Source organism: Chenopodium album, chromosome 26 (assembly GCF_948465745.1).
Source record: "Chenopodium album chromosome 26, dcCheAlbu1.1, whole genome shotgun sequence".
Taxonomy (NCBI): Eukaryota; Viridiplantae; Streptophyta; class Magnoliopsida; order Caryophyllales; family Amaranthaceae; genus Chenopodium; species Chenopodium album.
This window is the reverse complement of record NC_137859.1, coordinates 31,341,881-31,356,420: the sequence shown is the minus strand read 5'-3', so window position 1 is coordinate 31,356,420 and position 14,540 is coordinate 31,341,881. Positions and strand designations below refer to the sequence as shown.

Genomic DNA, 14,540 nt, shown 5'->3' with positions numbered 1-14,540 from the left:
TGAGATTCTATTCTAGCTTACAAATGCCACTGGTTGAAGAATCATTTGCCAGATTAACCACTAACTAATTAAGAATAGGCAATCTTAATCATTAATCAACCTTAGTAGCTTCCAAATACATGAAAGTGATAATACATACAAAATTAACCATTCACAGTCTTATCCCAAGATTCAAACAAGGCCACCATTAAACTCAATCACCCACTTTTCAAACCTTTCTTTTTTTGGCTAAATCATCACACTATGATGTCCAAGTATCTCAGCCTGCAATACCATCCCCACACTACAAAACCCACAAAATCCTGCATCATCCCATCTATCTTAACTACAAGATTGACCATCCCTAAGAAGAGCTCCTCAAGCGCCTTCTACGGAAGATGTTCAGCTTCCTCAATTCGTCCAATGGCATCGATCCAACCGATACGATGTACTCATTTAGATGAAAATGAAGCTGATCCTGCACTTATTAATGATGATCTTAAGCCAACAACTCCAAGTCAACGGACCTTTTCTGGGTGGGAAATGGCCAGCCTCTGGATTGGGTTGGTTGTTGGTGTACCAGCATATTACCTTGCTGGTAGTCTTGCTGACCTTGGGATGGCATGGTGGCAAGGGATAGCTACCGTGATGGCGGCTAACCTTATATTGCTAGTCCCACTGATACTGACTGGGGAGCCTGGGGCACGGTATGGTATCTCATTCCCGGTGTTAGCAAGATCGTCATTTGGAATCAGAGGTGCCCATGTCCCGGCACTGCTACGAGCATTAGTTGGGTGTGGATGGTATGGTATTGAGACATGGATTGGGGGGGAGGCAATTTTCCTGTTATTGCCACATTCAATTAAGCACTCTACCTTGGCAAATGTTTTACCTTGGTTAGGAACTTCTCCCCTTGAATTCTCTTGTTTCATGGTATTTTGGTTGGCGCAATTATCTATAGTTTGGAAAGGAATGGAAGGAATTCGAGTGCTTGAAAAGTATTCAGCTCCAATCTTGATAGTTTTAACATCCTGCCTACTGATCTGGGCATATGTTAATGCTGGTGGATTTGGCCACATGCTGACTCTAACTTCCAATCTTTCGGGTTCCCAGTTCTGGGCACTTTTTTTCCCTTCTCTTACCGCGAACATTAGCTTCTGGGCAACTCTAGCGCTCAACATCCCTGATTTTACAAGGTATGCCAAATCCCAAAAGGATCAGATCATAGGTCAAGCTGGCTTGCCTATCTTCATGGGTGCATTTACATTCGTTGGGCTAGCCGTGACCTCTTCTACCAAAGTGATCTTCGGCCGTGTGATCTCAAACCCCATCCAGCTCCTCGGAGAGATTGGGGGGTTCACCACAATTATTTTGGCAATTGTCGGAATCAGCCTTGCCACCATCACCACCAACATTGCTGCTAATGTTGTTGCCCCTGCAAATGCACTGGTTAATCTCAGCCCATCAAAGTTTACATTTTGGAAAGGAGCTCTTTTAACTGCATTGCTAGGCATTGCCTTTCAACCATGGAGATTACTACAATCCAGTGAAAGTTTTGTGTATACCTGGCTTGTAGGTTACTCGGCACTAATGGGGCCAATAGGGGGAATAATATTGGCAGATTACTATATCATTCAGAAAATGAAGCTTAACATTAATGATTTATACACATTAAAAAAGGATGGATCCTACTATTATACAGGGGGTTATAATTTGGCAGCAATGGCGGCTTTGACTGTAGGAATTGTGCCAGTGGTGCCTGGTTTGTTTCAAAAACTCGGAATTCTAAGTTCAGTCCCAGAATCATTCATCACAATATACAACAATGCTTGGTTCTTCAGTTTCTTTGCTGCAGGCATCTTTTACTGGATAATACGATCATTATCATCAGGTAAAGATAGTGAACCAATCGATCCACTATTGGCATCACCAAATTGACTTGTGATGGAACATATACAGATAAACAGAAGACTACTTTGAAATAGATACCACATAGCATTGTAAGTTTGGTTGCCTGTATTATTATGTTTGTATGTAAATGAAGTTATCACATTAGCCCAGTGAACAGCTTTCTTATGACAATTCTTCAATTTCAAAATTATAAGTTTTCTCCTCTGTTCACCTCCATTGCCTACAAAAACAATTTAATTTCAATTCGTCATTGCAAAACATACCTTAATGTCATTAGCTTGTGAACTTCACATTGTCCACCGCAATATCTGCTACAACCTGCAGAATGCCGAAGATAAAAATGAATTGCATGGTAGGTCATCAACATTTATAACTACAATTCTGGCCAATGCATAAAATGTATGGATACAATTACTTGGAAATTGGAGGAGAGTTCTAGAAATTGATATATTAAAAGAAATTACAGTTCTGAACGTACTAACTAATTTCTAGAACTCTCATCCAATATTGCTTGGCTTCAGATTATACTGGACTAAGCAAAAATAATTTAAAGAGTTAGCATTTTTTTCTTACTGCACATAATCTGCATCTTAAGCTAAAGATCAACGAAAGGAGTCGCTCACTCATTATAGCATATGCCTGACCCATCTACCCTGTGGCAAGGTAAGCTATCTACATGAGATCAGTTTAAGGAGTCTCTCACTCATCAAGGGTCCCTGCCATAGACCAGAGCCTCTCTATGAGCATATTGTGGTAATGTTGATGTTTTAATACAGGCACACATGCTAACTGGATGAAACTAGTACTAAAAGAAACTAGCTAAGTACACAATCATGTAAGCCACTAAACAAGAAGGCCACAGGCCAATATAAAATAACCGAAGACAGATTGATTTTCATCATCTACACAATGGAAAAAAATTGCAGAGTACTATATAGTAATATAGGTATTAGGAACATTATTAATTGTTGCAAGTAATTGGCAAGTGTAGAAGTGTAGCACTCATCACTTCACATATAGTATTTGGTGGCCAGAGACTCAGAGGAGTGACAACCCCATCTCAGAGATGGGCAAAAGTTTCTCAGGTACGGCATATTTTTTTTATATTTTCAACAAACAAAGGGTCTGCTGTAAACAGGGGCTGTGTCTGGATGAAAATCCCTCAGATTGACAATATTTGCCCTTCCCAAAGTTGGGGAGTATAAATTGTTGAATTATAGCCTTTCCAAACAACACATGTAAGTGCCCCACACTCCACATTGATAAAAAGATGAGAGTTAAACACTTTATAGAGCTAAGGCCTAAGGGGCTGCTACTCCTATTTCAATATAGTTTTGGGATGAAACCTCCTTGGACATGTAAAGTGGACTCTCTTGTGCATATTAAGTTTAATGGGTAGAAGCATATCAAGAATATCTATAAGCAAGGATCCAAATCTTGTGCAATACCTTAAAAGGAAAACATAACACAGTAGCTGCTAAAATTCAGTCATAGTCTCAAAGTAATATGTCCTTAGAATGTAAAAGAGAATTGAGAAATAGAAACAAATATAATTAACTAAAAAATATGATGATTAAGGTATGAGTTTTCCTACTTCATAAAACCAGTTAAGAGCAGATTGTCACAGTTGAGTGGTGCAACCCATCAAGCTGCAAAGGTGCCCATAGCCCATAGGAGAAACAAACATGCCAAAGTATAGCTCCCCTTCATAACAGGCTGAATTTTTTATTTATTTTTGTGTTCATATAGGTATTCATCTTAAACATAAAGAATTCACAATTTTCATAGGGCTAACTAGATAAAAAGGTGAATGGATCCATCCAATACTTTTCTATTAAAAGTAGAGAGAATAACATGGAGTCAAATCAAACAAATATTGAGGTTACATTTAAGAATCCTCAAAAACCAAAATTTTAAGTTGATCCAATCTTGGCACTAGAATGAGAGTAAGGCCTGATTTTCTGACAAATTCTCCCCTCAATTGCATTAACATAAAGTAATGTTTACCCCCCCCCCCCCTCTCTCTCTTCAAAGAACAGTATAAGTAAACATCAACGAAAAAAATTACAATGTATTTTGAGCTGCGAGGAAAGGAGAGAGAAGGAAAACTTTAAGGCCATGTGTCATAGTCAGAAATTTTGGCAATTATTAGTCTAGTCAATTGGTGTTGAAAATGTAAACTAAGTGTTGTCAACACAGATTTTGCTCAAATTAGAGGCTTTTATCTCAAACACCATAGCTCTGATATGCACAAAATCTCTGTTTGGTGTCCCAAGGCCAAATATAAGACCTGACTTCGAGTATATCATAAGAGTTCACATGTCTAATGTCTTCACGGATATTTGGTGGTGGTTGGGGCAGGGGGCTTAACTTTAAGTTCTAACTAGGCAAGAGGAACACCTAACTTACCTCCATTCTGATCAACCATGGTGTTTAGTGCAAGGATAAATCTTTATATAAGACACTCAACTTTTTACTATTGTCAACTAATAGTTTCAATAGTTAGAAGATCTAAAACCTTGAATGTGTCTAACAAACAAAAGTCACATTTTGAGTTGAACGTCAAGCAAGACATCAAGTTGTGCATACAATAAGGCAACAACTTACAGAAATGAATGTTGAATTAACACCAGAGCCAGACCAATGCTCACTTTAAGTGCTAATGATAGTTTTTACTTGAATAAGATGTCAGAACTATTGATTGTCAATAACCAAACTAAGACGATAAGTTGATTCTCAGTAAGATGCTCACACCTCACACACTATCCTCATACAACCTTCAAAATCCAATATAACCGTGCCTAAGATTCAACATACATAGACAACCAACAAGCTTGATTTAAGGACCGCCAAGGCTTTAGTGCAAAGTACAGTATTCCCTAAATCCCTAATACACTAATTCCTACCTCCAAACTATGATCTGATCAACCAAAAATGTATAAATTGAGACAATGAGACATTTTTGGACTAATTTGTCAAGACTACTTATCTTTTAGACCCATACCCATTCGATGTAACACAAATTAGGTGAAACTTATAAATAAAATAAGACAGGGTGGATTCATCTGTATACCGTTAAATAAAACACAGACACAATGAAGCAATAATTTAATGGTCAAGCAAGAAAATGCAGCCTCATAATGGCAAAAATAAATAAAAACATAATGATGCTACCTCTCTCTCAGCATTGACATATGATTCCCAGTCTTCTAATGTATTCCTATTCAGCACCAAATTTCTTCTTTCAAGTAAAGCTCCCACCTATCAAAACAGGACTTAATCGCGCCACGTGCCAATTATTCATTAGCTAAATTTGGCCAAATGCAACCTAGAACCAAAGTAGCAGCATCAACTGTAAGCATAATTCTATTATACAACAATTATTGAATAGGTAAACTAAGACATACGGTACCATTGACATTTTAATTAATAATTATACAATGCCTATGAAAAAACAAAGTAAACGCCTGTATCCCAAAAATTATTAAAGCAGAAAGTAAACGCCTGTATAGCAAAAATTAATAAAACAGAGAGTAAACGCCTAATACAAATACATTAATCTCCTTTAAGTACTGAAATTCCAAAAGTCAGAAGTCCCATGCAAATAAATAACAATATCAAGGGCATTGGGTACGGCAGCTTAACAAAAGGACAAGCATACACACTCAGCAATAGGCGTATTATTTCCTACAGAAGGAAATGGACATACTCATAAGTCATTACTCTCATAGTCTCATTACTTATTTTTGTTTAAAAACTAGAAGTCCAAACCAGTTGTTTAAAGCAGATATTCAGATTAATATATTTTGAACAACAAACCTATTAAAAAGTGGCAAAAGAATATATCTCTCCAAAATTACTTGTCATATTGTCTTAATCTCAAAACTAGATAATGTACGTCTATACATATTGTACTTAACAAATACCCAGATAAATATATAAACATATACTTATTCTAAATAAGGTAATAACTTTTTACTGAGCTCACATGAATTAGAATATCTAATTATTACATATAAAAACTTAGGGAAAATTAAATTGATTACTATTAGCTATTGTCCCTATAAGGGCAAGAGTATCTAAAGGTAAAAGAGTAAAATGACACCTATTTGTGATTATGTAAAACGACATTTACACAAAAAAAAATTAAAATCGATTATAAAAAAACATTTTAAGAAATAAGAAAAAAAAGACAATGAACTTTCCAACTCATAAATAACAACGCAATTGCATGTGGACAAAAAAGGTATATTAAAATAAATAAATAAATAATGTAGCTCTGAATAAAATAGCCGGTAGTGATGTGGCAGAAAATAATGCACCTAATGTGGATATAAGGACAAAGTAATTAAAACACGAGCTTTTCTATTAAGACTTTCAGATGAGCTGATAACTACAGCCTTCAATGAAGCTGTCGCTGCTAGCAGTAAGGATTGACTTTTTAGAGATGGTTTGATTGACTTAATAAAAGGACTTTGTCTATTAAATAACTTTTGTGCATCTTGAAGCAACATTTCCAGGAAAGTGTTCTCGAAAGTCTTCCTTCATTGAACATTTGAAGGTGTCAAGTCACTCGTAGAATCATGCCCCCCTGTAGTCATAGCGGTTAATGCTCCAGAAAATTTAGAGCTCGTTCCATAAGCAAAATCACATGATAATGTTTACGATAATGCTTATACTCATCAAATATCTATTTTTCTATAATTTTCACTGCCATCATATACCAGTAAAGAAGAGGGTGGTATTAAGCAGTAATGATATTTATAAAGAAAAACACTTGCTTTTGCATTACCATTAACAGTGGCATTTACCTTTTTTTACAAATTAGAAAGTAACATTTATCAACTTGATTTATAACCACCAATCAAACAGGTTGTATTCCTAAGTTGGGACTTGGGAGCATTAGCATAGCTCTATTTATTCGAAGACAGATTTTCCATTACAAAATTATTGCAATTTCAACTTCTAATCAATGTATTGTGTAAAAAGACACGGGCATCACATGTTCACAGGTAACGAGCACTAGCATGAGACGTAATTTTTTACATAAAAATTGTTTAGACAATAAATGTTATCTAAACCATTCATCTTCATAAACTATTGTAACTTAATTTCAAATTTTAATGAGAGCAGAACAGAATATGAAGCATAGATATACTGTACATTAAACATAAATATAAGTTTAACATTAATGAAGACAAGAGCTACCAAGGACTCACAGGGGGTATTATATTTCTGCGGCATATAAGGCTAGGACGGCCACATTTGGGATCCAAAACCTTCCTACCAAAATCAATAAAAAGAAAAAGTTCAATAGGTTGATATATACATAAGTTTGAATAAGGGCCAAAAAGCTAAGGTAAATAATAAGGCAAAATTATTTTTTTTTTTTTTTAAAAAAAAAAAAAAAAAAAAAAAAAGGAAGGTTTCAAATAGAAGAATTTTCCACATATTAAACAAGATAAAAAAAAATAAATAAATAAACAAATAAACAAATAAAAATAAATAAAAAAGAACATTAAAACAGTATGAAAAGATTGATTAGTAAAAACTCGTAGAAACATTGGACTTTGTTGAAACTTGAAACTTTCCAACAAGGACTCATTTAACTTTCCAATTAGTTCTATTTGCTTCAAAGACAAATTCCAAGTTTCCAAGTCAGTTAAGGTGTCAGAACACATGTTTGAATAAGTACAGCAAGGCAAACAAGGAGTTAGCAAAGGATTAGAGTGGTTTTCAATTCATAAATGACATAGATGAAGTAATAGCTATATTTGTACAACACCATTCTGGCCTCAACCATGAACCAGTGAACATAAAGGTTGTCAGAGACAGATCACCGGAAAAGCAAGCACGAGGATGGGAAACAAAGAGTCATTAAACCATGTGTCCAAATCAGACAGTTCTATAATTATAATCAACTCAAGTATTAGCTTAGGTCCAGCTTATAACCTTAGCTTCAAAAGTTCACATACTTTCAAAAGAGTCAAATGTCACTTGAGTCTCAAACTATTATTTTAAAGGCACCCTAACCAGAGAAAAGGGTACTTACCTTACAAGGAAACTACCAAAACAAAGAACATAAAAAAATTAAATGCTGTATAGCATCTTAATTATTAGATATAGAATCAAAAACCAAGTCAGGAGCTCCTGGTTGTAAAACGTACATTAAGGACAACCATGAAGAGAGAGCATCACTTTATCCACGTAGGAAAGGCCAATTAAATAGTACTTGAATCTACCAAAACTCTTGGACTGTCACTGAACATGATGCCATGCACTATTATAAAAAAACCATACCACCATCAGCCTAAATTAACTTTTTAGGCTAACAGCTGTGATGCACCAGATAAGCCAATGTTTAATAACCCGCCAGGACCCACTAAACGTGACTAATTATGACATTAATAATATATTTTCATACTATTCCCTCCGTCCGAAAATAATGTCAGGTCTACTCTGTATACTTGTCTAGTAAAAGGTGTCACATTCCCTTAAAACACAAACAGATTACAAGGAAACATGGCCATAGTTAAATGCAATGAAAGAGTTAAGGATGAAGAGAACTTATGAAGGGTGTTTTAGTGAAATTATGGCGGTTTCTAAATCATGAAGGGTTGGGACAATGAGATTATTAATACCAGACCAAGAGTACCTTTTAAAAGGAAGTGTTGATTCCTCACTTTAAATACACTAACTTTGTAGAAACCTCCTACCACTTGCAATCACATACTTGCATAATACCAAGAGAACAATCAACACATGAACATTTAACACAACAAAGAAAATGACAATGAAGATGATTAAAATTTTCATAAATAACAATCAAATCACAGGCCCTTTCTAGAAAAAAAGGCCCCAAGCGGTCCAATTGTACGCATGAAGCTCCATGTATACCGTGTTGCCATAGGCAGAAGCCTATTTAGAGGCATTGAGGTAGCAGTCAGCCAGTTTGGTATATTCATATTCAAAGAGATAAAGAGAAATAATGGTTAAAAAAAGATTTAAAAAAAATTGTCTTTATATTGACAATATTCTTTATTAGGTATCGAAGAGTCTATACCCATGTCGTGGCAAAATTATGAAAAGATAGTTCACAGATCATCTCCAAAAACCAAAGTACTTGCCTCTCAATACACTATCTTGAACAATCCTCCAGCTCCAATTCCAATTATCATTAGTATTAGTTTGGTAAGAAAATTATAAATTAAATATCAATGCTAAGCCTTTTTTTATAACCATCAAAAATTAATGTTTGATCTTATGCACATCCCTATATGGCTATTTTTGACACCGTAGTTGGGCACAGAGGATATTTTCTTTCCTTTATCGGGGTTTAGAGGGGATTGTTCCAATAATAACAGAAGAAACAAAAGAAAATGAGAATAAAAAGAGGCTTAATATATAGAAAATGACAAAAAGAATGGAGTATCCACAAGAAAGGAGATGATGGGAGAGTGGGTGATCAAGATATAATTTTTTGCAATCTGTCAGACTCCAGCCATATGCCTCCATGATCTTATATGATATTTCATTCAAACTTTCAAATACAAGGGTCGTACAAGAATATCCATAGCTTAAGGTTAGATTATCAATGCCTTCTAAAAATTGAAAGCTAATTGTGTGTTAGTACTAGTAATGACCCATGAAATAGGTGATATTAAAAGAAAATAATAATAATTTACTATCTAAAATTGAAATAAGATTGATTCCTTTCTATTATCTGTGTAAAGCAACTTCATCCCTAAATATGTGTTTTTCTCCTAATTTTTCATTTTCACTTAATACCACGTCAAAAGAGGGAATGGAGGGGGATAGAAATAAATTAATTGAGAGAGAGAGAGATATATATATCTTGAGAACGAGTAAGCATTACCATGGACACAGGACCAGGAATGTTTTGCAAAATCACATAGGAAATCATAATCTTTACCTCTAACAAAAGACATAAGGTAAATTTCCATTACATAAAATTGATACTAACAACTGACAATCATAAAGGTCATGATGTTGTTAAGCGCCCTAGTTTTTGATAATAATAATATGAACAATTAAAATATAGAGTAAATTACTCCATCTTCTTGAGTTCTCAACTACGATAGAAAATACGAAAACTTATGGTTACTTTCACTTTTAGGAGAAGAGAAATACATTAGTAAGAAATTCTTCAAAATAATAGTCCCATAAGGTGGGTTAAGAGATGATAATTATTATTTTTTAAAAAGGAATAAAAGGTTAAAAAAGGAATAAAGTAAAAGCGACTGAAAATTATAAAAATAACAGTAATAGCATTTAAAAATTTACCATTAAGGCTCCGTTTGGTTTGATGTAAAACATTTTCAATGAAAAATTAATTTTCATGGAAAAAAATATTTTCAAGGAAAACCACACTTGCAAGATAGTTTTCCTTTTTTTGTTTCTTACAAGAAAAAGTAACGATAAATTAAAAATAAGAGTGCAAATGTGGGGATGGATGAGAGGAAAGTGAAAGGAAGATAAGGCAAAGGGACGACAAATGTGGCTTCCCTTGTTTTGTGAAGGAAAATGTTTTCCACCATAATGAATGCAATTTTCCAACATTAGGAAAATTATTTTCAACCCCTTAACAAACCAAACAAAGGAAAATAGAGAATAATGGGAAAATCAATTTCCATGAAAACATTTTAAATCAAACCAAGGGCCTAAAGCAAAGATAAACAACTATTCCCAACTTCAAATTACCCTATGTAAGTTTCATAACATATACAACGGATCAAGACAACTGATAGAGAATAAGGAATCACTTATTTTATCAACAGTACAGCTTTTTATATCCCCTTTCGCCTACAGCAACTGGCAGAAGCACCCAGTATCAAGATTTTCACAATCAAATAGAAAGTAAATACTAGTAACATTGAACAGATCAATCAAGCAGAACCCAAAAAAAAAAAAAAAAAAAAAAAGGTAAAAACAAAAAGGTGTGCCAAAATTAGAAAGCAAAAAGGACAAGTGTCTGCCATAAGACAAAGAATAGTACTTTCAAATTCTTGTACCACATAATGATATTAGAGCCACATTGCAACCTTAGCCAAATCTCATTATTGCACTTTTTTACAGCCACTCCTCATCTTCCCAACATTTATCTTTCTTTTTTTTTTTTTTGTCTCTTCCTAGCCAATCAGCTATGTAATGTCACCTAAATCTGTAAATGCCTTTTGCAATAGCTAAAAGATAATTAAATTCTCTAGAGTCACCACATATAATTTAATTAGTAAAAAGAGTATTGGTTAATTGGTTTCCTCAATATGGTCATAAACTTAATATTCAGAATGTTATAAACATAACACCAACAACACCAGTCAACTAATTTTATAAGCAGAAGTCAATACAAGTGCAAGTTGCAAATAATCCCAAATATTCTGACATTGTCAAACAAAATTCATGATAAACTTTCAGAGTTTCAGTTGATTGATGCATGGCCTTATATGTTGTAATTGAATTCAGGTCAGGGGAAAGGTTCTACTAATTACATACTTTCTCTATCCACGCTGCGGGCTGGAAACCCCAGTTGCTGAGTGCCAATAAATTCTGATGAATATTGCCTGCAATGCAGTAGTGGAAAAATAACTATCATCCAACAAAACCAGTCATATGACAAGCATGCTTTAAAGTACGACTAGGTAACTTATGATATAAAGAATATGTCAAGAAGTAAATAAATTACAAATGGGGGTTCAAATGGATGGATTCTAATATTCTTAGAATTTACTACTCTAAACTTCTGCAGTAGAACTCCTATCTGGCTCATTGGACTTAGTGTTAGCAGTACTAGCACTGAACCCACGCTCCAACAATGATATACCAATTTAAATGCAGGAAAAGTTGTAATTTGTCCATAACTACTGTTCTTTATTTTGCTGTCCAGCATAAAACATCACAACTTGAGCAATTATTAAGCATCAGTTTTTTAGCTTGAGCATCTGGGAAGATACACTGAATTAAAAGGATTTGATGACATGATTAGGACTTCAACACAATAGACAGCCTACATAAGAAATAGACCCTACTTTAATTTATTTAAAAAAAAAAAAAAATTTATGCCAAAAGTCAGCCAGTTGCATGACACATAAAATATTCAAGTGAGAACTACATCAAGGGGAATAATAAATAAAGCCTTGACATTATTTGGTAGTAAAAAGATGGAGAAAGCCTAGGACCCCACGAACTCGTTCTTTGACCCAAACTTTGGTCAACGGTCATACTATACAGGAAAGATTGCTTTGCTTGAATTAAATAATCCGATGCTGGTTTTTTAGGACTTGGTGCCCCCACCCCCTTGCTAATAAAAATATATACCAAAGCTGGTTTTCCAAAGCGCTGGTTTTCAAAAACTTGCAACTGTGGTTTTGACGTAGCCTTGCTAAGCCACTTCTATAAATTGAGTGCTGCATTATCATAAATCTCCAACAAATTACTTTTAACTTCCCTTCATTGGATTCATTCATCCATAAAAGAAAGGTACGGGTAGTACTTAATACATCGTTGACTTTCTCCTCCCCTTCTCTCATCTCCTCTTCCATAGATGTTTATATAATTGACTTTTTATTTATGCATGTAACAGGAATCTGTTCAAACTAATGTCTCCAGCAATCTCACTACAATCAGAAAAGAAGATGAGAGACAGCCAATCAGAAAACCAATACCAGAAAGGTGTGAGGCATCTCCAAGAGAATGGCATCAAGAAAGTTCCAAACAAGTACATATTTCCCATCCCAGACCGTCCAAACATGAGAAAAGAATCACATATTCAGGAAACAAACATCAAACTTCCAGTCATAGACTTTGCTGAACTACAAGGACCTAACCGGTCTCAAGTGCTCAAATCCCTTACTAATGCTTGTGAACGATATGGTTTCTTTCAGGTTGGTCAGCTGCAACCCTTAAGCACCACAATGCACCATTCCCACAATTGCTTTCATGCTAAGATCTGAAGCTAATCATAAGTATTTAAGCATAAAACTTACCATTTAACATGTTGCTGCAGGTAGTAAATCATGGCATTCCCACTGATGCTATTAGCAGTATGACTGATGTATGCAAAAGATTTTTTGAGCTCCCATTCGAGGAACGACGCAAGTACATGTCCACAGATATGAAAGCACCAGTCCGATATGGAACAAGCTTTAATCAGAACAAAGACGGAAACTACTGTTGGAGAGACTTTCTGAAGCTTGTTTGCCACCCCGTACCAGATGTCTCACTCTGGCCCTCTTCACCAGAAGACCTGAGGTAGTAACAGAGATAACAGACAATTAATATATTTATGCAACCCTACCCACTTGATGATTATTTTACTATGCAATGATTCGTTTAAGCAGTAGGACAGCCAGCAGAGGATAGATTTTGTGGCTGCCTTTCCTTTTTGAGAATAAACAAGTAGAATTAGTGGTCTTAAATTGCCCTCCAAGAATTTTAAAATAAAAATAAAAATAAAAAATCCTAATTACTTTTTAAAATTCTTCTATAGGGGTCAGGCAGCTGCTTACTCAACGAAAACTAGAATCCTGTTTATGATGCTAATGAGGGCCATCCTAGAGAGCCTTGGACTGTGGAATGCAGAAATGAATATAGCAGAACAAAATGAAGTTTTGCAAGAATTTCAAGAGGGGAGCCAGATGATGGTGGCAAATTGCTATCCACCATGCCCAGAACCTGAACTCACACTGGGGATGCCACCACATTCAGACTATGGCTTCCTAACCCTTCTTCTCCAGGATGAAGTCAAGGGTTTACAAATACAGTTTGAAGAAAAATGGTTGACAGTTGATCCAATCCCAAATGCTTTTGTTGTAAATATCGGTGATCACCTAGAGGTAGATTCTTCCATCAATTCCATAAAAACAAAATATATGTGTTTCTTGCATTGTTGGAAGTTGGAACATTTATGTTACAGTTAACTAAATGCAGATTTTGAATTTATTCTGTTACAGATATTTAGCAATGGAAGGTATAGGAGTGTGCTACACAGAGTACTAGTGAATCAAGAGAAAACGCGTGTAACTGTAGCATGTCTTCACAGTCTTCCTTTCGAGCGTGTTATTCAACCTTCACCCAAACTCATTAACAAAAATAATCCAAGGCGTTACAAGGACACAGATTTTGCTACTTTCCTTGAGTATGTTTCATCATGTGAACCAAAGAAGAAGGCTTTTCTGGAGTCCAGAAAACTCAATTGAAATGCAGAAAAATATGCATGTCAAGACTGTCAACCAAGGAACCGTTTAGAAATTCCTGTACATGATAAATATAGACTATGCCTAACTATTATCGATTTTTTCATCTCAGTGATCAAGGAAAATTGTATTTAGAACAGTCCAAGCAAAGCAATTACAACAAGTTAACTATATTATTTTTGGAACTAAGAATATCACACTAATTGTTTCTCAACTGTCAATGTAGTCCAAACTTTTTTTATACTGAACTATTAACTCATGGCTGAGTAGCTGACAGCTGACATCAAGTCTAACAGAACCATTAGCTAGGAGTAATTTCATGAAGAAAAAAATACATGACTGCAAAGAAACACTGGGAAAAAAAAAAGGAAAAATTCATGGACTATAAATTGCATATAAATTTGTATCACCTAATTACTAATGCTATATAGTAGATAA

The 14,540-nt window shown here is 34.9% G+C and overlaps 1 protein-coding gene, 1 long non-coding RNA gene and 1 pseudogene across 2 annotated transcripts; 2 read left to right on the top strand and 1 right to left on the bottom strand.

Moving 5' to 3' along the window:
• The first annotated feature begins 216 nt into the window (after positions 1–216).
• Positions 217–2,095, top strand: LOC145617575 (purine-uracil permease NCS1 pseudogene; annotated as a pseudogene).
• Positions 2,096–5,090: 2,995 nt separating this feature from the next.
• LOC145617577 (uncharacterized) lies at positions 5,091–13,323 on the bottom strand. The gene is made up of 4 exons (XR_014107755.1): positions 12,894–13,323; positions 11,404–11,471; positions 7,110–7,173; positions 5,091–5,218 (listed from the first exon to the last, which is right to left on the bottom strand). It is a non-coding gene; the product is annotated as an uncharacterized LOC145617577 (long non-coding RNA).
• On the top strand, positions 12,486–14,290 carry LOC145617576 (putative 2-oxoglutarate-dependent dioxygenase SLC1). The gene is made up of 4 exons (XM_081672292.1): positions 12,486–12,791; positions 12,914–13,158; positions 13,397–13,742; positions 13,860–14,290. The coding sequence occupies exons 1-4, from the start codon at positions 12,507–12,509 to the stop codon at positions 14,103–14,105; spliced, it is 1,122 nt and encodes a 373-aa protein (XP_081528418.1). The 5' UTR covers positions 12,486–12,506; the 3' UTR covers positions 14,106–14,290.
• The last annotated feature ends 250 nt before the right edge of the window (positions 14,291–14,540 follow it).